This window comes from Haliotis rufescens, unplaced genomic scaffold, assembly GCF_023055435.1.
Source record: "Haliotis rufescens isolate VD_foot unplaced genomic scaffold, xgHalRufe1.0.p SCAF_9, whole genome shotgun sequence".
NCBI lineage: Eukaryota > Metazoa > Mollusca > Gastropoda > Lepetellida > Haliotidae > Haliotis > Haliotis rufescens.
The window spans coordinates 39,338,949-39,361,894 of NW_025964383.1; the positions used below are offsets into that span (position 1 = coordinate 39,338,949).

A 22,946-nucleotide genomic window follows, 5' to 3' on the forward strand; every position below is an offset into this window, starting at 1 on the left:
TTATAATGTAGACATTCATTACATTTTTAATGCAGACATTCATCCTGGATATATGTAATGAGTTTGTGATCGGAGACGTGGACAGGGAAGTCGTCACGAAGATGAATAAATATTTTTATTAAACGTGAAAGAAGTTATCTCAAACCCAAACTCCCGTATAACAGAACATCTCATCACCTCAAAAGAGGGGTTAATCGACCACTGGAAACTTGTCTTTGCTCGTCAGACTCTGCGGATCTGTGCGTGGTATTGTATAATCCAACATAAACTTTTACAACTTGACTCTTTGTACATAATATGAAAGACGTTGAGAGATTAACTGATCAAGTACGGCACACTGCCTTATGCAAACTCTCCTGGACGAGAAGGACAATACAATAATGAATATGCACTCCGACAAATAATTAATCCGATTGGATAAGGCCTAGTTATTCACTCTTAGTAACCTATGCTTCGTCAGAGTGATCAAAATCTCCTACTGACGTCACGAATGGGACGCATGTTTCTAACTTCTGTGACACTAGGTTTGGTTCAGCGTTGAACACAGCTGACTTACTGCCCGCTAAATGGTCGGGAGCTGACGACCCAACTCGCCATTGTTCAATGGCTTCATATTACGCATGTCACAATTAACGGTCGTGCTATTGACACAATAGCGGGCACACATAATATATGCTTTCAAAGCGCTGGTATAGAGTGTCTCTGAGGTATATACACTTATAACATCCATGGATTGTTTCTTAGGCGTGCTACGCAAAGCCCAACTTGCGTGCGGAGATTGCTCCGTCTGATTGAGCCGGGACCGTTGAGCTAAACACGGCGTTTCTCAGGGCGAGGAATTAGTGTACGAGAAACAGGCAGTCGTGTCCAGGTTGCCGACCAAGGAGTAATTTGGAGGTGATCTTGACCGATAGTCAACGTTTCTTGGATTTATATTGAAATAGATTCAGTGATTGGACTTGAAGCGGGAATCACTGAATCAAGGCAGACGACATTCGTTAAATGACTGAGAAAATTCAAGGACACTCGTTTGACAAACACGCACAAGTGAGCGACATAGGTTGGTGAAGCTATTTACTGTTAGTCCATGTTTGACATAGTTCGAGCGTCGCAATATGAAAATGAGGACTAAAATATCAGTGATATAGAAATTTAATCCAGGATCATACAGCGCCCTTGGTAACCAGACAATACTTCAAAATACGAATCTTTGAATTCGATAAAAAACGGATTCAAAGAATTTGACCAGGAAGAGGGAATATTCCTGAAATAGACATTCCAGGTCTTTGGACAGATTTATACAGAAAAGGGGTGAAATCACTCAAGAGACATTCCGGGTGTTAGGCGGGTATAATGTCCTACCAAGGCCATATCAGCGTGTCGTCTTCTCGGTCAACCAATCAGACGTGTTGAGGATACACCACAGACTTACTTATCCATCGTCGACGAAGGTTCCAGTGTAGTCATCGTCATGCCGTCGATGTATGAGAGAGTAGTTGCCGTTGTGGACCGACCACCGGACCTACGGACAGACTTTGAATGCCACGAGTTTGTGCCTTGGTTTAGGAACAAGGCCACGCTATTCAAGTCCGTCAAACCAGGTAATGTGACTTATTCATAACTATATAAATACATGACACTTGGAATTAAATACTTAAATATATACTTGGAAAAAAGTTCAGCATCGCTCCTTGTTTTATATATTCCTAACTTCCGTCTATCTTTTGGAAATATCTACATACATTGAACCTTTTTAGATAAATGCCTAAAATACCATCGATGCGTTGAAAAGTTGGTAGAAGAATACTGGATGTTTCTCCCGATGGTTTTAAGTACTTGGTCATAGAATATGATGCAAAGACACGAGGAAGCCATTTAAAGGATATTCAAATAACCACGGAATATTTTCCGAATAAGACATGACGTCATCGATTGCGGTGTAGGTGTTTCAATACGAGATTGTCACTTAGTAAACAAAAATGTGTTTTACAGATAGTAAATACAGGAAAAGATTAATTTAAGTACCATTAGTTATGAATATATATTGTAAGACGTGTTTTGTTAATTTCGAATTCTGTTTAATGTAATTCTTAAACCAGAATTTTAGCGTCTACAAAACAGCGTTCTCCTACAGGCAGATACCTAAAGAGCAGCGCTGTTTTTCAATATTTCAGATGGATTTTAAACATGTGTATTATTAAAGAAAATTATTTTATTCTTGATCCTATTTGGAAGGCTGCTCATTTAGACTCGTGTATTGTATACTCGCCGCGAAAGGAAACGCACACCATAGAAACATATAGAGAAGTATGTACGTTAAGAGGAGCTGTTTCCAATGTGTACCAGTTAATGACAAAACTAACAATCAGTCAAGTGGTACCACAGAGTGTCTTTATTCCATACTTTACAAGCTAATCTTGCGCGAGAATAATGGTGCATCTCGAGTCATGGATCTATGACGTCACATGTGATGCGTTTTAGAGGGTCGGTTCACGCAACATGTGCATCGAACTCGGGTTGGGACGGGTCCAAATTTACTACCCGGGTACCCTACACCTTATTACCCGACCCTACCCGGGTACCCGCTGTAGATATTTAGAGATAGGTACAAACGGTCCAATTTGGAAACGTTTGACCGTAGCCCTGGCAAAATGTATTTAGATATTTAGACACGTGTAAGACGATACGCTCATGCATACACTGAAGTTTAATGCATGAAGTATTATCTTTATTCAAACATATAAAAGTCAGAAGGAATGGGTGTATTGTCAGAAAGAAATAGGATATAAGTGACTTATAGTGTAACCATAGAGTTTTAGATATTTTTTGTCATCAAACAGTATATATCACGTGACTAACCACGGATCCGGGTAGTCCTGTGGGTACCCGGGTCCTACTCAGGACCCACCCGACCCGGGTACCCCAGTTACCCGTCCCAGCCCTACATCGAACCAATCTTATATCTCTTGAATATGATTAATTCTTCATAATTAACCAACATGTATGGTATTCGCGATTCTTTTGGCGGTGAGTATATACTAGTATTGACTTGAAACATTGGCTTCGTTGGGGATAATCACCTAATCTCAATAAAATCAGATCTTAGTTCTCGCTACCGCTAAACAAAGATCTGAGGACATCCCACTACGAGTCACGTCAGACCGACCTTGCGCGAACTTTGACCGACCAATGGAATGACCAATCAGAAGGCAGCTTTCTCGTGTTTTACGGCACTAATTTCAAATTGGCAACTACGCTTCGAAACATATTTTGACAAATTCTCGATTACAAATTTGAAACCTGAACAAAAGAACATCCTGGGATGGCGAATAGATGGTCTAGATTGTATGGATTCAGTCGTTAAACCCGTAACTATCGTTCGGAGTTAAAGTTTTCGAGGTTGCATGATTAGAAATCACATTCCGACTGTCACTTTCACAATCTGGTAAGCGACGCTCTGATTGGTCGGATGAAAGGTCGTTCTGACGTGCCCCCTAATGGGATGTCCTCAGATCTTTGTTTAGCGGTAGCGAGAACTGAGGTCTGATTTTAATGAGATTGATAATCACCTGGCTAAAGTACCAATCATATTCCTGTGACAAATGATAAGGAGGTACAACCTTTAAACACTATAATGTTCATTGTTTACAGTCTCTATGTTTACTAAGCACTCAATATATTAATAATTTGATTTCTCAATGGAGATTGCGGTTAAGAATAGGTCCCCAACAACCTATGCTATCCGTAAGAGGCGACTAAATGGGTCGGGTGGTCAGGTTCGGTGCCTTGGCCTATTACTGTCATCGTATCCTGACGGATTGTTGCTCACAATATCGATCACTGGATGGTCTGGTCCAGATTCGATTAATTACAGGACGCCGTCATATAACTGGGATATTGCTGACTGCGGCGTTAAGCAACACACAGACATTCAAGCACTTTGCTTGTACATTTACGCTTTGATTTCATCGGCATTAGTGTATGTTCAGTGGGGTTACTGGGCCGGCCTTACGTTTTACATGTATTTTATCATTTCGTGGATGTATTTGGTCGTTATGGGCAATGTGCGTGCATATAAAGTACGTGATAAAAAATAAGAAGATGACCTGTTATTCCTGGGTTCGATTCCAACATTTGCCCGGATTATGAACCCTGGTCGGAGAGTTACACCAAGGCGGTAACGTGTGCGCAAAACGCCACGTCAGACTTTCCTCCCTTATTTAGCTGATATGGCGCGAACACGTGGTGTCATCACTGATTTTCAGTGATCCATTCATATAATTTTCACCGCTATTTTGCCTTTTACGCCCAATGGAATCTGTTTCGTCGGATAATCGAGACTTATTATTCTCTGGTTATTGATGTTTTATATGCAAGTGCAAAACTGTGCGTTAAAGGGCCATGCGGGGAAAATATTGTTTCCAACATCAAACAACGAAGTATCAGGAGAAACGTTAGACACCGCCCCTTTAGTTTCATATATCCCGATCTGCTATGTAACATTTGGGGATATCTACATATGATTTCATTTCATGAATACCAATGACACCAACGATAAATCCGTGGACAGTTGGTACAAGAACAGTGTATTTCTCGAGGGCAGTTGGTACAAGAACAGTGTATATTCCTCGTGGGCAGTTGGTACAAGAACAGTGTGTATTTCTCGAGGGCAGTTGGTACAAGAACAGTGTATATTCCTCGTGGGCAGTTGGTACAAGAACAGTGTATATTTCTCGTGGGCAGTTGGTACAAGAACAGTGCATGTTCCTCGTTGACAGTTGGTACAAGAACAGTGCATGTTCCTCGTGGACAGTTGGTACAAGAACAGTGTATGTTCCTAGTTGGCAGTTGGTACAAGAACAGTGTATATTCCTCGTGGGCAGTTGGTACAAGAACAGTGCATGTTCCTCGTTGGCAGTTGGTACAAGAACAGTGCATGTTCCTCGTGGGCAGTTGGTACAAGAACAGTGTATGTTCCTAGTTGGCAGTTGGTACAAGAACAGTGTATATTCCTCGTGGGCAGTTGGTACAAGAACAGTGCATGTTCCTCGTTGGCAGTTGGTACAAGAACAGTGCATGTTCCTCGTGGGCAGTTGGTACAAGAACAGTGTATGTTCCTAGTTGGCAGTTGGTACAAGAACAGTGTATATTCCTCGTGGGCAGTTGGTACAAGAACAGTGTATGTTCCTAGTTGGCAGTTGGTACAAGAACAGTGTATATTCCTCGTGAATAACCAGTCTTAATTATTCACCGAAAAAGATTTTATTGGGTGTTAAATGTAAAATAGCGATGAGTTATACGTCGGAAATATTGCAAATGAAAGTTAAATGTGGTCATATTTCAAAGCGTCCTGGGTCGCTTCTGATTTCGACATCCAAATGGGAAATTCGAAAACAGTTCTTAAATTAATTTGGCCAATAACGATTTGTTTTACTTCAAAAGCTAAACTACCGATGCTATGAATAAACGAACAGAAGAAATTGACGTCTTGTATTTTTAGCCAAATTAATGTTTCATTCTCCCAGTATTTATATCCGGCAGCTGTTTGACAAATTGCCGATACAAAACATCAGTGAACTCGTGGACGTGTAATTACAGCGCTGCCACTTGAAGTCAACAATCGTGCCTGCTTTTATTCTGAATTGAATGTGTTCAGTATTCGTACAATTACCCCACGATTGATTGATGTTTGACAGACATATTCCCGGCACCGACTCTGGTTATACAGTTTCACGGTCCATGCTTTAACACTGAACATGACGTTCGGGCTGTTGACTAAAGCTTAATACAATCGGCTTACAGCACAGTGGTATTACCCCTGATTCTCGCTACAATAGTCAGTGCACGCCTTAGGTCAGCGGGGTGGTAGCCCGTATTAGAACGTACTTCAGGTGTGTCGCATGGTGATCGACGTTGCCCCCCATCTCTGTGTGTGTCTCTCTGCTTCTCTCTTTCTCTGCCCTCTCCTCGTCTGTCAGTCTTCCTTCCCTGTTTGTCCTCATCTTTCTATCTCACCTTCTCTATTGCCCTCTCCGTCTGCCAGTCTCTCTGCTTCTCTCTCTCTCTCTCTCCCTCTCTCTCTCTCTCTCTCTTATGTCGCTTTCCCTGTCTGTCTATCCGTCTGTCTCTCCTATGTCGCCCCCTCTCGGTCTCTCCTCCTAGGGGCGGTCGGGTAGCCTAGTGGTTACAGCGTTCACTCGTCACGCCGAAGACCCGGGTTCGGGTGTCCCCGCCGTGATATTGCTGCCGTCTTGCTTGATGTCTGTCCTCCTCTTTCCTACATACTCACATGATAGAATAAACTCACATCGTATCAGCCACAATATCTGTTATTATCCTGTTGCTTGAGAGGGAAATAGTTCAAAAGGTAGATTCTACCTCTCACCATCAAGGAATTTTCAACAAAGCAGCTTTCAGTCAAGACTAAAACATTCTTGTCAGGCCCATCATCTCAGGGAAGACAGTGCTGCCCAGTCGAACCCACCCAGAACTTTTCAGCGAATGTGAAGACTCCCCAACACTGCAGCCTTCTGCATTACCCAGATTGTCACAAGGGCTGTATTACTGGCAGCAAACCCAGGTACTCTCCCAATGTCAGTCGGACAATTTGGTACTTGAGAATCAGTCATTTCAAAAGCGAGGTCCGCGTATTTGCATAGTAATTAAGCTTTAAGGCTAACGACGTAGCGATGGTTATCAAATCTTTGAATGCCTGAGTGCAATATTTGACTTGAACAGCGAAACAGTATTCCAGAATAAATAAACAGTTGTTTTTGTGTTGGCGACACGCCAAGGACAGTTCCCACGCAATGCCGTCCCGTGTGCCTAGACTTTAACTACTCATTGCTTAATGGACCCGTGCATAAATGAGCACACTGTGCAAATAGCAGAAAAATGTGCACTGATATGTTTTAGCCCTCGAGCAATAAATACTCATTCACATCTGCAGTATTTTTTAAACAAATGAAGCCTCAAGGTATACACGAATTAATCCGTAAAATGCACTTTATGCCTTTTCAAAACATGTCATTTAACTGCGATAGGATCCACAAATGTGAAATAAATGCATACAGGTTAACCAGTGAAGATCCAGGGTAGAATTGGTCTTCAGCAACCCATGCTTGTCGTAAGGGTGGCTACATGCACCGGATGGTCAGGCTCGGTGACTTGGTTGATTCATGTCACATATCCCAGTTGCGTAGAGTGAATGATGTTTAATGCCGCAGTCGGCAATATTTCAGGTTTCTTCAAAGTATTATATGTTTCATACGCGATTAGTGAGTGTGTATGGTTTTACGCCGCTTTTAGAATATTCTAGCAATATCACGGCGGGGGACACCATAAATGGGCTTCATACATTGTACCCATGTCTGGAATCGAACCCGGGTCTTGGGCGTGACGAGCGAACCCTTCAACCACTAGGCTACCCGACCGCCCCTTATACGCGATTACATTGAGTGTGTGAATGAATGTTGTTTAACAATATTTCAGTAGTCAGTCTATGTTAACAAACCCGTCTCGAACAGTCAAAAAAGATGCTTACAGCAAAAACAACGGTCCACGCCATTGGTGCACAATGGACTACAAACCGCTTGTCTCGGGTGGAACCAGGATTTTGAAAAAGCTGGCGTCCACTAACGCGACGCACGATAGGCTGAAACGTCCTGAGATGGAAGCGGATTCACCAGAACAGGATCTGACAGAATTTAGTCGTTTCATTGCCAGGTGTTACCATATCCCTTCATCCGTTCCTGGGCGGTCGGATAGCCTAGTGGTTAAATCGTTCGCTCGTCACGCCGAAGACCCGGTTTCCATTCCCGACATGGGTACAATGTGTGAAGTCCATTTCTGGTGTCCCCCGCCATGATATTGCTGGAATATTGCTAAAAGCGGCGTTAAACCATACTCACTCACTCATCCGTTCCTCGTTTAATGTCACTTTACTTTCTGTTTGTTTGTTGTTTAACGCCGTACTCAGCAATGTTCCATGTTTATGACGGAGGTCTGTAAATAATCGAGACAGTCCAGTGATTAATATCATGAGCATCAATCCACGCAATAGGGATACGATGACATGCATCAACCAAATCAGCGAGACTGACCACCCGATCCCGTTAGTCGACCGAAGACCAATTCTAACCCGTATCTTCAAGGGTACTTTATGTAACTATTTTGAGCCACGGATTCCTTAAAAAAACATCTGTCAATGATGCATGAGTAACAGCATTACATATCTGATAGACTATCTGTAAAATCTACTCACCAATCCCTTCTTAACCACTTCGCCATGCATTGATGATTCTCGATTATCCAGCGGTGATAAAATAATACGTTGGATAATCGAGGTTGCACAACGTCACGTCAAAATACTTCCTTACGTATGTCTACACGTATTACGAACGTTGTATTTTGGGAATATTTTAAGGAGGGTCGTAACTTTATCCTAACAGGAGTGGCTACTTAATTGCCTGACTATTTAAGACTGTAATATGATCACTCCGCGTCTAAGCGATAACTGTTAAACTATGATAAAAACTAGAAGAGTTCAAGGGATCACGTTGTATATAGACCGAGATTTCGAGATTAGTTCGCCGGTATTCTTTATTTGACAAAGTGTATTGTACCCATTCACCCTAAACTTTCAATTGGGTGGTATTTATAAAGAGAAGTTTATTAGTTCGAACAGAATGTGCATTGTCATCCGATGACCCAGGTTACCCGGATGGTGCAGAGTATGACGTCATTTATGAGGGTGCAACCCCTCTGGTTTCCCGGATGCCGAGCCCTGTTAAATGGACATCGGATGTCCCAGTGCAGTACGCTGATGCCAAGAAATGTTCTCTTTTTTTCTTCTTGCAGGCAGTAAAAAACAATAAAATATGGTAAGGTTTTCTTTATGAAAATTCAAGTCTAGTGTACTTGTACGAAGTGAAACAGTGTCTGTCCACCGAGGAAACGATACTCAGTTATCTTCTATTTACGGCGAAATATTATGTGTATAAATGTAAAATTTAATGTACATTTAATAACAATGTTCATGAGCTAGAATTTCATTAACAAACATCAGAAATTGGACCATGTAATAACAGAGCGAATATCCAAAATTTAGAGAAAAAAAGTTCTTGTACCAGCTGTGTACACTGACACAATTCTTAAATTAGATGCTAAGACAAATCACGTGGTGTGTCGGATGCCTAGAGAAGGGTCATCAGCACCCTCATTTATATTATGAGCTCCTCTCGACTTCTAAACAATATCTTGTGCCAATTTGTGTCTGTAATATAGATATGTGGACTTGCAGAACTAATATACTTCAATCGCTAGAATAACATACAACTTATGCATAGTAAACTATGCTTTATGCATCGTAACACAAATCCGCTATAATTTGAGGGGCGGTCGGGTAGCCTAGTGGTTAAAGAGTTCGCTCGTCACGCCGAAGAGCCGGGTTCGATTCCCGACATGGGTACAATGATATTGCTGTGATATTGCTGGAATATTGCTAAAAGCGGCGTAAAACCATATTCACTCACTCACTCACTAATTTGAACCTGCTGATGGATGTTTTCAAAAATACGTTTGTGTACGCCATGCAGTCTGAGCAGTATTTGCATGGCTTAAACACATGCATGCTCAAAGCAAATATGAATAAGCCTGTATTAGTAATCACAATGTACGAAGTCGGTGAGTGAGTGAGTTGGGTTTTAACGCCGCTTTGAACAGTATTCCAGTTATATCAGGGCGTGTCAGCTTAATGTGGGAGGAAAGCCCGAACTGATGCAGGTCTCAGACAACATAATCGGGGCGAACCGGGATTCGAACCCACAATCATAGGTTTCTGGCGTGTCCAAGGGACACAACTCTGCACAGCGAATCACGGCGCCTTAGACGACTGGGCCACCCGTGCAAACCAGTGGTTGATGTGATGAGCAATCCGACGCCCCCGGGGAACGATGACGCAATCAACAGTCATCTGACCTGACCTCCCGATCAGTGAGTGAGTGAGTGAGTGAGTATGGTTTTACGCCTCTTTTAGCAATATTCCGGCAATATCACGGAGGGCTTCACACGTTGTACCCATGTGGGGAATCGAACTTGGGTCTTTGACGTGACGAGCAAACGCTTTAACCCCTAGGTTTCCCGATCCTTTTAGTAGCCTGTTACGAAACGATTGGTCAATGTGAACTATTTCAACCCGATATTCCCTGGTGCTGAACAGATATAAGTCGATAGGTAAAGCATTATTATTTTAATAAACATGCTTAGCTCGGTTTATTTCAGGGTCCTAATTAAAACATGGGCCTGTCAGATTATTACGAAAACGAGTGCATTTATTTTTGTCTAATGTTTCTGTATTGACTACTTCTGTTTCAAAATTACTCCAAGGCCAGACTGCAAAGATTCTGTTTCCAATACGACCGCCATTGTTTGTGCCGTCTGTGTTTTTGACAACAGACAGGTATAATTCACACTTGACAACATTCTTGATCCTCGCAGCATAGCCGTTGTAAGCGCATAGGATTTGAAATTGACACGATGTTCTGTCCGGGCATGCGCAGTGGGCGGAACTAACGACGTGTCCGTACTCAAGGCTATAGCGTAGGAGTTAAGGGTGATATGACAGTGGAACATATTACGCGACGTATTGTGACCTCGAGAGGTCAAGCCGACAACGACTAGAAGGTTAAACGCATGTCATGTTTGCCATGCCATTTCAATATTCGATACTTTAAATGCATGAATGGTCATTGATTATTGACAAAATCAATAATTGTTCACTTAAATTTAATAGTGTTGATACAAGTTTACATTTAACGACTACGTGTTGGTAACCATAGCAACCAACCATAGTAGCCATGGCAACGGATAAGAAGAGAATGTTGACATTTTCTTTTGATATTCACTGACAATTTTTTATCTACTGGCGATATATATGCACGTGATTACCATCGTTAGAAACGCGGGCGTATCATGAACCCTTTATCTAAACTGAGGGGGCACGGGTGGCCCAGTCGTCTAAGGCGCCGCGATTCGCTGTGCAGAGTTGCGTCCCTTGGGCACGCCAGAAACCGGTTCGAATCCCGGTTCGCCCCGATTATGTTTCTAGGTTTGTCAGCACCATACCCGTGCTCGTGGGTTTCACCGAAGTGGTAAACGTCTGAGACTTGCATCACTTCGGGCTTTCCTCCCACATTAAGCTGACACGCCGTGATATAACTGGAATACTGTTAAAAGCGGCGTTAAACCCAACTCACTCACTCACTCTAAACTGCCGGCCAAAGAACGTACACAGCCATGTTTGATGGTGGATAAAAATGCTACAAACAAGAAATGGTTATTCGATGGTGATGTTTAGTTGTGTTTTGGACCTTAGGTTTTGCACTGTTTCAGCATCTGTTTGCAGCCTGGTAACGTTTTGTTAACGTTTGTAATGTTTTAGTGAGTGAGTATGGTTTTACGCCGCTTTTAGCAATATTCCTGCACTATCACGTCGGGGGACACCGGAAATGGGCATCTCACATTGTACCCATGTCGGGAATCGAACCCGGGTTTTCGGCGTGATGAGCGAACGCTTTAACCACTAGGCTACCTCACCGCCCTTGTATTGTTTTAGTCAAATCAAATTGTCAAGTGTATGTGTTCTTTTTCCCGGCTGTTTAAAATAAAGTTTTATTGCTTTGTCGTTTATGTCACAGTCAGACATTGTCCTGTTGTATAATTAACCGAGTCTGGGCCAAAGAAACCAGTGATTGATAGTATGAACATCATCCATCGACAAAGGTATATATTTTTTAACCGAGATGTATCAGTGATGGAAATTGACTAATTTAACAGCAAAAATATGGATATCCGGAATATTGAAGTGATTTTAAGTCTACTCCACGTTTAAAGTGCGAATTATATAAATAAACGAAAAACAAAATGTAATGTAGGAACACTCTGTGGTTCCTTCTGCCCCGCTTCTTGAAATAACCATTCTTCTGAACTGCCTTGCAAAGGGCAGTAAACACTTGAAAACTGATTCGACCAAAAGATTACAAACGTTATTAGGCTGAAATCAGTCGCCTGTTGTAAGATACTCATTGATATGATGCAATAATATGCGGCTTGTACTGTGATACCCGTGTCATATACACCACCATCGAATATTCCTTGTATGTTTATTTTAGCCATCAACAAACAAACACGGGTGTATAGCGTATTTTTTTCCTGGCAGTTTATTTTCTTTTTTCTTACTTGACGTAGCCTTGTCAGTAACTTCTACAAACAAAACCGACGCATTGGACATGGGCATAATAACCGGTGAACAGATTCACAGATAAACCTATCGCATTTCCCTTGTCAGGCACGTCATATCGGCTGGTCACTTCCTTTGTCGTAGAGTCCTGCCTGAACTCTTCAACTCTTATCAATGACCTGTGGTCATTCATACACCCAGTCCATGATGTTAATATTCCAACCAAAGCCTGTTTATATGTATCAGATCTTATATGAAAGGGTGCTTACACACAACGATCACTGCACAATGGACAACCGCTCCGACGCTGTGGGCATATTTTGTCGCCATGTCTGTTTCCAGACTGATGTCCATGAGAGGAATACAAAGCGGAACACGCCAATGGGAATAATGTTGTTGTGATCGGTGTATCCACAAGATAATAAAGAGGATTATGAGCATGTCTCCTTTGTCGTTCTCGTGACGCTGTAACAAGTCTTATCGTGCAGACACACTACTTAATGGCGAGGGACAGCCATTGCTCAGCTATGCGGGAGACATCAAAACAGTCTTTGTGTACATTAATGTCCTTAAGGTATTAACGGCATTAAATCGAGATTAATTATCTTTACTGTAAGGGAAACTAATAATAGAACCCTATTTGTGGAAATATTCATTTATTGGACGAGGTTATTTTGTCTGTCCAGCATACGGTTCAATGGCGAGGTTTGGGCCTCTGTGGTCAGTGGCATATCTATATATAGTCTCAGTTTGTTGTTCAGTCCGGCAGTTGGGGACAACGAAACCCATCCTCGGAACCCAGGGCTATTTAATGTCTATGTGTCAAGGACGCATGTCCCCGTGAAGATACGGGTTAGAATTGGCCTTCAGCAACCCATGCTTGTCGTAGGCGGTGGCTAACGGAAGCGGTTGGTCAGGCTCGCTGACTTGGTTGCTTGTCATCATATCCCAATTACGTGGATCGATGCTCATGATGTTGTGTGTTTTAGACTATGTTATTTACAGACCGCCGTCAAATAGCTGTAATATTGCTGAGTGCGGCGTTAAACAACACACAAACAAACAAACAAACGTATTGTCTAAAACCTTGGCGTTTACCACTTTGATAAGATGGTGTATGGTGCTGACAAATATAGAAATATTATCGGGGCGAAACGGGATTCGATCCCATGACTGTAGTTTTGTGGCATGCGGAGGGGACGTAACTCTGTACAGCAAATTGGGATACCTTAAACCACTGAGCCACCTGTCTCGCCGTGTTCGGTAAGAGACGTTGGCGGAGAGTGACGTTAACCGTGATTATATTGTATTTATATTTTTTTTCAGAAATTGTTAAAGATGTCATTAAGCATAGCAGTTTTGAGAAGAACTTTGCAGATGACGTCATCATCCAGCAAGGTGACCATGGTGACAAGTGAGTATACTTTCCTTATATGGTATTGATGCATCCGCTAATATTTCAGGGACATTTTGGGGGTGCTGCTTAACGCTACTCAGCAACAGTCCAGCTATATGATGGGTATGTCAAGCGTACGATGACACACAGTCACGTCGGTCACCGAGAGTAATTTGATGGGATGGTTGTTTCTGGTCGTCGAAGCTATGGTGGCGGATATCTTTATAGAATGAGATATAATACCCTGGATAGTCGGGGATGGTTTGATTGCGTGTCATCCACGCCGTGGATCTTTGCTAGCAATATCGATCAAAATGGTGCGATTCCACACGTGACGCAACTTGTGTGTCATCTAAACATTGATCATTGTCGCCGAGTCGTAAAACCAGTCTAGTCACGGTCTAGTAACCGCACCGCTCCCCTCTCCCTTAATGGTCCGGCTTCCGTTACCATTCGGCAAAGTCCGGCGGTCGTCGTTGTCCAGTGTCTTTACGTTCATTGTTAGAGAATTGGCGACCCGTAATTTGATTCTCTAGCTGATTATCTCATACTTTTATCATGTAGTGATGAGTTATATATGTTACCTCATATGTTTGCTACCAGATTGAAAATGTTTTAGTATCTTTGATTTTAATGCAGTAGCGCAATTTTATTGTACTAATAGATATTTCAATTCCTCATGTATTTAAGGTCATTTTTGCCACCCCAATAATTGTACATATCTGGTTGTAAATCTTTAGTGCTACCGTTGGTTAGCTTATGTTATGTTTGGTATCTACATCTTACCTATTGATTTAGTAGTTAGCTTGCTATTCGGGCTGTCCCTGTTCGGAACACTCTTTGGTTACCTCGCCCATCTTTCCGAGGCAAGAGAGTTAACTGACTATAAAGGTCCAGTTTCCACAGGACTTTTAAAGTCAGTTAACTCTCTTGCCTCGGGAAGATAACCTCACCAGGCTATTGCATTTCTTTGCTCGACCAGGGCAGGTTGTCCTCTACGACGTCCGCGCACTCGTATAAAACCTTGACGAAATTATGTATCTTTTCCCCCTGGTATCGCTAGACCGTTTACGGTCGTCTTGCTACTGGTTTCGTCAGGTCGAAACTTAGGTTTCGTTTGCAAGTGGTCATAGGGCAGTTTTCTCTCTTGTACTGACCTACTCTGTGGTATTTAGCTAAATCTCATTAGCTAGGCGTTTATATTTCATACCCCGCTTTTCTAGTAATCCCTGGATAACTAGCTTACCGCGATAGTCTAGTTCAGGTCAAGTACCTACTATTGGGAGTCTAGTTACTAGTTACTATTTTGGTCAAGTACCCTTTTTAATTATTGCGAGTTCAGATACTACGTAAGTCAAGTACCTTGTATTTTGAGAAGTCTAGCATTCAATTTGCTTTGGCCATTCAAGGTGATCAAGACTTACTCTATAATTAAGACTTGTTTGCTATTCGGGATTTTTTCATCTATTTTATCGTCATAGAGACTCACTTTAGGGATAGGACCTCTGTAATTTATTTCCCACGAGTTAACCCAGCCGAGGTTATTCACTCCTTAGAGTGTTGAGTTAATTAACTCCCAGGTGTTAATTGGTCGGAGCTGACTTAATTGGTTGTCTGTTCACCTTGTCGATATCTTGTCTCAGCTACATTAGGTTTTCACAAAGTTTAAAAAATCCCACATACATAAAACATTAAGTCAATGAAAAATTAAATGACATTAACCTACAGTGTTGGACCAGTGCAAGGGATAAGTCTTTAAAAGGCACAATGTATGGTATCATAAAAAATGACTGCCTAAATTTTGAATATTATTTAAACGTACTACAGGAAAGCGCTTGGCGAGTCTTACTTAGGTTTAGACCTTGTAATAATAATCTACCTATTGAAACTGGGAGATGGAGAAAAATACCTTTAACCGAAAGGAAATACCAACTTTACAAATTATCTGACATAGGTAATGAATTCCATTATCTGTTTACTTGCCTATCTTCAGAAAACGAAAGAAAACATTTTTTACACAGATTCTACGACATCAAACCCAATATGCATTGAATTAATTTACTTTACAATAGTTCACGACTAGGAACATTGAGAAAACTGTCCAAATTCTGTAAAATCATCATGTCATTGTTTAAACCTATCAAGTAACTCTCCCTCTTTCTGAATTGCACATATATTGCTACCATAGTAAATCTGTATAAATATGCATGCATGCTCGGCCAAGATCTTTTTGTATATATTCTATATTTGTATTATTATGTTGTTGAAATAATTTTGAACCTCTGATGCCGCTGATAGCGGCCTGAGTATAAATGAGTTCAGTTCAGTTCAGTCAAAGTGCATCTTCCCGAGGCAAGAGAGTTAACTGACTATAAAAGTCCAGTTTCCACCCTTGCCGAACTAGGCTGGTACTATGGAGTTACATTTTGCCTGGACTAACGAGTCTATGCATAGTCCAATCAAAATCGCGCAACGAAATCAAAATCTGGTTCGTAAACTGTCGCGCAGATTTCGGTCGATTGCAGGATTTGCAAAGCATATGCACCGCCAGGTATTTTCTAAACCTTTTCATGTTTTTTTATCAAGGTGCTCACGTGATTTGATGCACTTTGCGATGTAAGACCCGTTTTATCACAATATAGATCTTGATTATCGATCAGATCGTCTTGACTGGGCGCCACCGTTTTGTTTGAAACAAATGCAAGTGATGGAATCTGATTGGTCCATAGGATAGGCTTAGAAGGGACATAACTCGTAATAACCACTGGTGGTCCTACGATCGAGCTCAGCTTGTATATTTGCTCTGATTTAACTAATCAGTGATCATTGTCAGTGTAAATTGGGTTTTATTCATCTTTTATATTGTCGTCTATTGATACAATTAGCGGATAGTAATAAACATGTGAACCTATTACCACGTTTTAATTATTACTACCACGTTATTACTTGATTCTTGTTTAATGTTTGTTTGTTTGTTGTTTAACGCCGCACTCAGCAATATACCAGCTATATGACGGTCTTGTTTAATGGCTCCCTGGTCTCTGGAGCACGGCTTCGTGACAATCATTGCTCATGCTATCAATCACCGGTTTGTTTTGTACAATCACGTTTCTTCACAGGCCAACGTGATAAGGCGCTCGTGTTTTTGGCAAGTGTCAAAACACCATTTCACCTCATTTTACAGGACTACTTAACTGGTTCTGGCAGTTGAATTGAGTGAGTGTGAGTGAGTTGGGTTTAACGCCGCTGTTAACAGTATTCCAGTTATATCACGGTGTGTCAGCTTAATGTGGGAGGAAAGCCCGAAGTGATGCAGGTCTCAGAAGTTTACCACTTCGGTGAAACCCACGAGCACGGGTATGGTGCTGACAAACCTAGAAACATAATCAGGGCGAACCGGGATTCGAACCCACAATCATAGGTTTCTGGCATGCCCAAGGGACGCAACCCTGCACAGCAAATCGCGGCGCCTTAGACGACTGGGCCACCCGTGCCCCCAGTTGAAGCGAAAAGAGTGTGTGTGTCACGGTTGACTTGTATATTTGTATGCAACATTTTCGACGTTTTCAGCGTTGTTTTTATTGCGCATTAACTAACAGGTATGCTAATGTTACACCCAGTCAACTTTATCTCGTGGATATATTTACAAACATGACTGAACAAATACATTCAAGCTGCCAATTTATTGAAATATTCGTCTACGAATGACATAAAAATTAATTGATTTGGACTCAACTATGGCAATGCCCAGCACGTTTCACCTCCACAACAAAACGTTTAAGACGAAACAATGGTAACAGTACACGTCGACGGCTGTAGGCTAATATTAGCAGAGCAACATTTGTATACTGGTTTAGTAGTAGGGTCGCGTTTCAAAATATTTGTTGAAATTGTAGAATGCATGCCACGTTGTATGGGTTCAAACTAGGGTCAATGCGGGCAGTCTTCAGGATGTGTGTGTATTCAGGTGTGATTGTCGATATGTCACTGTCATCACGTGACTTTGTGTCGGACGGGTGTGGCACTTATATGTTATGCCACGTGTTTGTATTATGTTGTCATAATGGACAGAGATCGCATGGTGATGCCGAACCAGTTTCGAACGATTTGTTTTATTAATTGTGTTTGTGTTCATGCTTGTTGAATACGTGGACATAGTTCAAGCTGGTTGTCTCACGGCGTTAGACTATTGAGTGAGTGCCCTTTAAAGGGTGAGTGAGTGCGGTGATGGTTGAGTGAGTGGGTGGGTGGGTTGATGAGAGAGAGAGAGAGAGAGAGAGAGAGAGAGAGAGAGAGAGAGAGAGAGAGAGAGAGAGAGACGGTGAGATAGACAGACAAGCAGGGAAGAGAGACTGACAGACGAGGAGAGGGCAGAGAGAGAGAGAGAAGCAGAGAGACACACAGAGAGATGGTGTGTGTGTGTGTGGGGGGGGGGGGGGGGGGGGGGGCAGCGAGTGTGTGAGGGAGTGAGTGGGTTGTTGAGTTATGTTCTCCGCCGTTTGTACAGTAACAAAGACACATCATTGTGAGTGGGTAAGAGAGTGAGTGAGTGAGTGAGTGGGTGAATGAGAGAGTGGGTGTGTGAGTAAGTGTGTGAGTGAGTGAGTGAGTGAGTGGGTTTTTGGGTGGTGAGTGAGTTACTTTTGCCGCCGTTTTTACAGTAACTAAGACATACGATTGTGTACCAGCTTAATGTGATCGAGGTCTCGTATTTTACCCACTTTAGCGAAACCCGTGATGATTAATGATAATGTATGGGACCGAAGCAAGGATTTGCACACATGAACAGCGGATCCTGGTACGTCTAAGGGCGACCCTTTAGTGGTTAACACGCTGACTTGATACCCCGAAGACCTGGGTTCAATTCCCCACACGCGATGCAATGTATAATGATCATTTATGTGTCCCCGCCGTGATATTGAAGTAATGTTGCTAAAAGCGGAGAGAAAACAACACACTCAGTCTCTCACTATAGTGTTTAACGTTTACACATAGTGTACCACAATTTACGGTTTGGTTGAAAGAAAGGATCGCCTAAGTAAAACTTGAGTAGGATACTTCTAAAGGAGCAGATCAAAAGTTCAAACAGTTAAGCATTGTGGCAAACTACCGAAAGTGTGGACATCAAAATCATTAATTGTTAAAACAGCATCAAACATGGTATAACAAACAACACAACGATGGTATAACAACATGTACCATGGTATAACAACATGTACCGTGGTATAACAACATGTACCGTGGTATAATACCATGTACCGTGGTATAACAACATGTACCGTGGTATCACAACATGTACCATGGTATAACAACATGTACCGTGGTATTATAACATGTACCATGGTATAACAACATGTACCGTGGTATAACAACATGTACCATGGTATAACAACATGTACCATGGTATAACAACATGTACCGTGGTATAACAACATGAACCGTGGTATTACAACATGTACCATGGTATAACAACATGTACCATGGTATAACAACATGTACCGTGGTATTATAACATGTACCATGGTATAACAACATGTACCGTTGTAAAACAACATGTACCATGGTATAACAACATGTACCGTGGTATAACAACATGTACCATGGTATAACAACATGTACCACAGTATAACATGTACCATGGCATATCAACATATACCGAGGAATAACAACATGTATCACGTTATAGCAGCATGTACCGTGACATAATATGTACCATTATATAACTGCGTCCAAGTTAAGGGCGCCCCAATTTGCAAAGAAGAGTTGCGTCCCTTACTATTGCCAAACTTACCAGCGTTAAACCCAACTCACACACTCACTCACTCACTCACTGTCATATTTCAGACTTTACATCGTGCTGCGGGGTAAGGTGTCCATCTACGTCATCCACGACAAGGAGAATGAGAACGACATCGTCGCCCAGGTGGAGAGCGCGTGCAGCAAGAAGAAACTGGACAGGACCCTCCTCGGTCAGCACGTCTGGACGTCAGGTAGGGTACGATACCCGGGTAGTGTGCTTGGGTGGACGTCAGGTACGCCAAAGCTGCGTAACTATCTCCCCTCTTCCCTTTGGGGATTCGATATCACGATAGGCCCCCTGTTGTGGACACTTTAGGGACGGATTGGTACAATCTGTGACTCTTCTTATTGGTTGGTTGGTTGGGTTGTTGTTTAACGCCGCGCTCAGAAATATTCAAGCCATATGACGGCGGTCTGTAAATAATCGAGTCTGGACCAGGCAATTCAGTGATTAATATCATGATTATTGATCCACGCAATTGGGATACGATGACATGCATAAACCAAGTCAGCGAGCCTGACCACCCGATCCCGTTAATCGCCTCTTACGACAAGCATAGTCGCCTTTTTACAGCAAGCATGGGTTGCTGAAGACCTATTCTACCCCGGATCTTCACGGGTCCTCTTCTTATTGTGTGTCGTCACGGTATGGTATCTCCGTGGACTAGCACTATAAATCGGCATCAGTCCGGACTAGTACAAGCAGCCACACACACACACACACGTGTATGCACGTCGCTATATAAGTGCAATAATCTTGGACGCGACGTTAAACCCCATTTCACCTCACCTATTGCCAAAAACAGCGTAAAACTAAACTCACTGGCTCCTGCAGGGGAGGGTCAAGCGTTCGGCGAGGTGGCCCTGCTCAAAGAGGACTGCATCCGTACGGCGAGCGTGGTGGTGGACGAGGATACGGACCTGCTGGTTGTAGACAAGGCCCTGTACAACCGCTCAGTCAGGGACGTCATGGAACGAGAGTACAACGAGAAGACAGCTTTCGTGGACAAGAACCCGCTGTTTAACACGTGGTCATTCAAACAGAAACGACATCTCATCATCAGCTTGAAGAAGGAGACCGTTCACTATGGCTGCCGTATGACGAAACAGGGCCAGGCTGCCAATGATATGTACTTCATACTACGGTAAGGGTTACAAAGTAATTCATGACTTCGTTTAATGTTTCATTGCGAAGGGGGCGGTTGGGTAGCTTAGTGGATATAGCGTTCGTTCGTCACACCAAAAGCCCGGGTTTGATTCTCCACATGGGTATGGGTCATACCCATGGGTGATTTCTGTGTCCCCCGCCATGATGTTGCTGGAATATTCCTGGAATATTGCGGGGTAAAACCTCACACATTTACTCAGAGGCGCGATACTCGGTGTCACAAAATAGATCGCAGGTGTTGATGGACGACGGTGAATGACGGAAGAGTGGGTCGGATTATAGGTAGTGATTTTATCGTAAAAAATCATTGTGATTTTGGTGAATGCAAACATCTGTGGCAATTTTCTGCTTTAAAAATTCCCCAGCATTTGATATTCATAAAATGCTAATGGTCAAAATGCCTGTCCGGCTCTACATCTGGTAGAAATGATTTTTCGAGATGGAATATCCAATTTAAAAATATCGCATCCTGTATTAATTTTTCGACGACCTCTTTATCGAGTGACAACTCATTTTGACATGACGTGTGTTTTTCTTTGTTGCTTCAGGGGTGAGGTAGAAATAGTGCTGGACCAGACAGCGTATAAATTCCAGTTTCCACAGCAGTGGGCGGAGCTTAACACAGTGCTGCCTGAACTACTTTCCGAGTGAGTCTATAGCTTTGATAATTCCAATCGGCAAACCTCGTCGCTTTCCGTAACCTCAAAGAAATGGTGAATCGTGTCAGAGTGTGATGCGTCGTCACCACTTGCCCCTGTCTGCAACATGCAAGACAACACCATTCTCGGCTTGACACGAGTGGCCACGAATAAGCTCATTCGTCACCACTCGCCCCTTTCCGTAACCTGCAAGAAGATCGGCTTGTCCCGGAATAACACGAGTTGGTCACGAATGGAATAAGCTTTGAGCAGAACCTCAGACCAGAAACATGCAGTACACAACATATCATTTTATCTATGGTGATTAAGATTTCCTGGTAAATACATGGCAGTAGCGTGCACCAAACACATTTACTAACACTGATATGAGAAGGCTGCACAATCGCTGTGAATTAATGGTGGATATATCACAAAGAAGTATATAAAATCCAATTATCAAAATATCGTAGTGTTTGATGAAAAATGATGACTAATTATTTTAATAATATATATATTTGTGGCATTTCCTTTGATGTAAAATATGATCCCTTTATGACCCACCAGATATACATAATTTAAGAAAAGTGCTTTCTTTTAGAAATCATTATGATTTGTTTGTTTGTTGTTTAACGCCGCACTCAGCACTATTCCAGCTACATGACGGTGGTCAGTAAATGGTCGAGTCTGAACCAGACAATCCAGTGATTGACATCATTAGCATTGATCCACGACATGCATCAACCAAGTCAGCGAGCCTGACCACCCGATCCCGTTAGTCTTCTCTTACGACAAGCGTAGTCGCCTTTCACGGCAAGCATGGGTTGCTGAAGACCTATTCTACCCAAGATCTTAACGGGTCAGAATTCGTTATGAGGGTTATAAGCGATGTTCATATGAACGATAATACGGCTTCTGTTTTCAACACTTGTTGGAACTTTCCATACCACAAAATGCAGACATCAGGCCAAATTATAAGGCAAAGAGTGTTCCAAGAGGAAACACTGATATTTGAACATGAACCTTCAACACAGGCTGGTTTGTGCAGGTACAAACAGTACAAACGTACGGTCATCCAGGGTCATGAACGTAGATTTTCTCATGACGTTTGACAAAACCGTCCTTTTTACTCGTGTTGCTATACGTTCTCTGTTCTGATGTCTCACGGCTTCAAAACTTTCAGGCCCATTTCTGGTGTCCCCCGCCGTGATATTGCTGGAATATTGCTAAAAGCGGCGTAAAACCAAACTCACTCACTCACTCACTCACTCAAAACTTTCAGGGGCGGTGGGGTAGCCTGGTGGTTAAAGCGGTCGCTCATCCGCCAAAGGCCCGAGTTCGTTCCCCACATGGGTGCAATGTGTGAGATCCATTTCCGGTGTTCCCCGCCGTGATGTTGCTGGAATGGTGCTAAAAGAGGCGTAGAGCCATACTCACTCACTCGAAAATTGAAACTAACAGAAAGGAAAAAAGGTGGCCTTAAGATCATGTCTGATAATTTTCATAACAATATTTTTCTGTAACTTAAAATTTCAAAATTCCAGAAGGCCAAAAAATGTCTGTCTCACACCTCGTGCTACGAGCCAGTACTGGAAAAAACCGGTTGTTAGTGTGTTTTGTGGAACTCTACAGGGCCGGGATCGAACTTCAATATCTTATACGTTGAACACTTTATAATATTAACTGTACGTGCCAAGTAGTGTTGGTATA

At 42.4% G+C, this 22,946-nt stretch overlaps 1 protein-coding gene across 1 annotated transcript in view; it reads left to right on the forward strand.

Annotated features, from left to right (window-relative positions):
• The first annotated feature begins 503 nt into the window (after nt 1-503).
• Nucleotides 504-22,946, forward strand: part of LOC124139569 (cyclic nucleotide-binding domain-containing protein 2-like) — a 41,473-nt gene continuing 19,030 nt past the window's right edge. Inside the window, exons 1-5 of the mRNA XM_046506744.2 lie at nt 504-1,601; nt 13,565-13,652; nt 19,479-19,624; nt 20,269-20,578; nt 21,150-21,248. Of these exons, the coding sequence (XP_046362700.2) occupies nt 1,472-1,601; nt 13,565-13,652; nt 19,479-19,624; nt 20,269-20,578; nt 21,150-21,248 (773 nt within the window). The 5' untranslated portion in view covers nt 504-1,471. The remainder of the gene's footprint in view (nt 1,602-13,564; nt 13,653-19,478; nt 19,625-20,268; nt 20,579-21,149; nt 21,249-22,946) is intronic.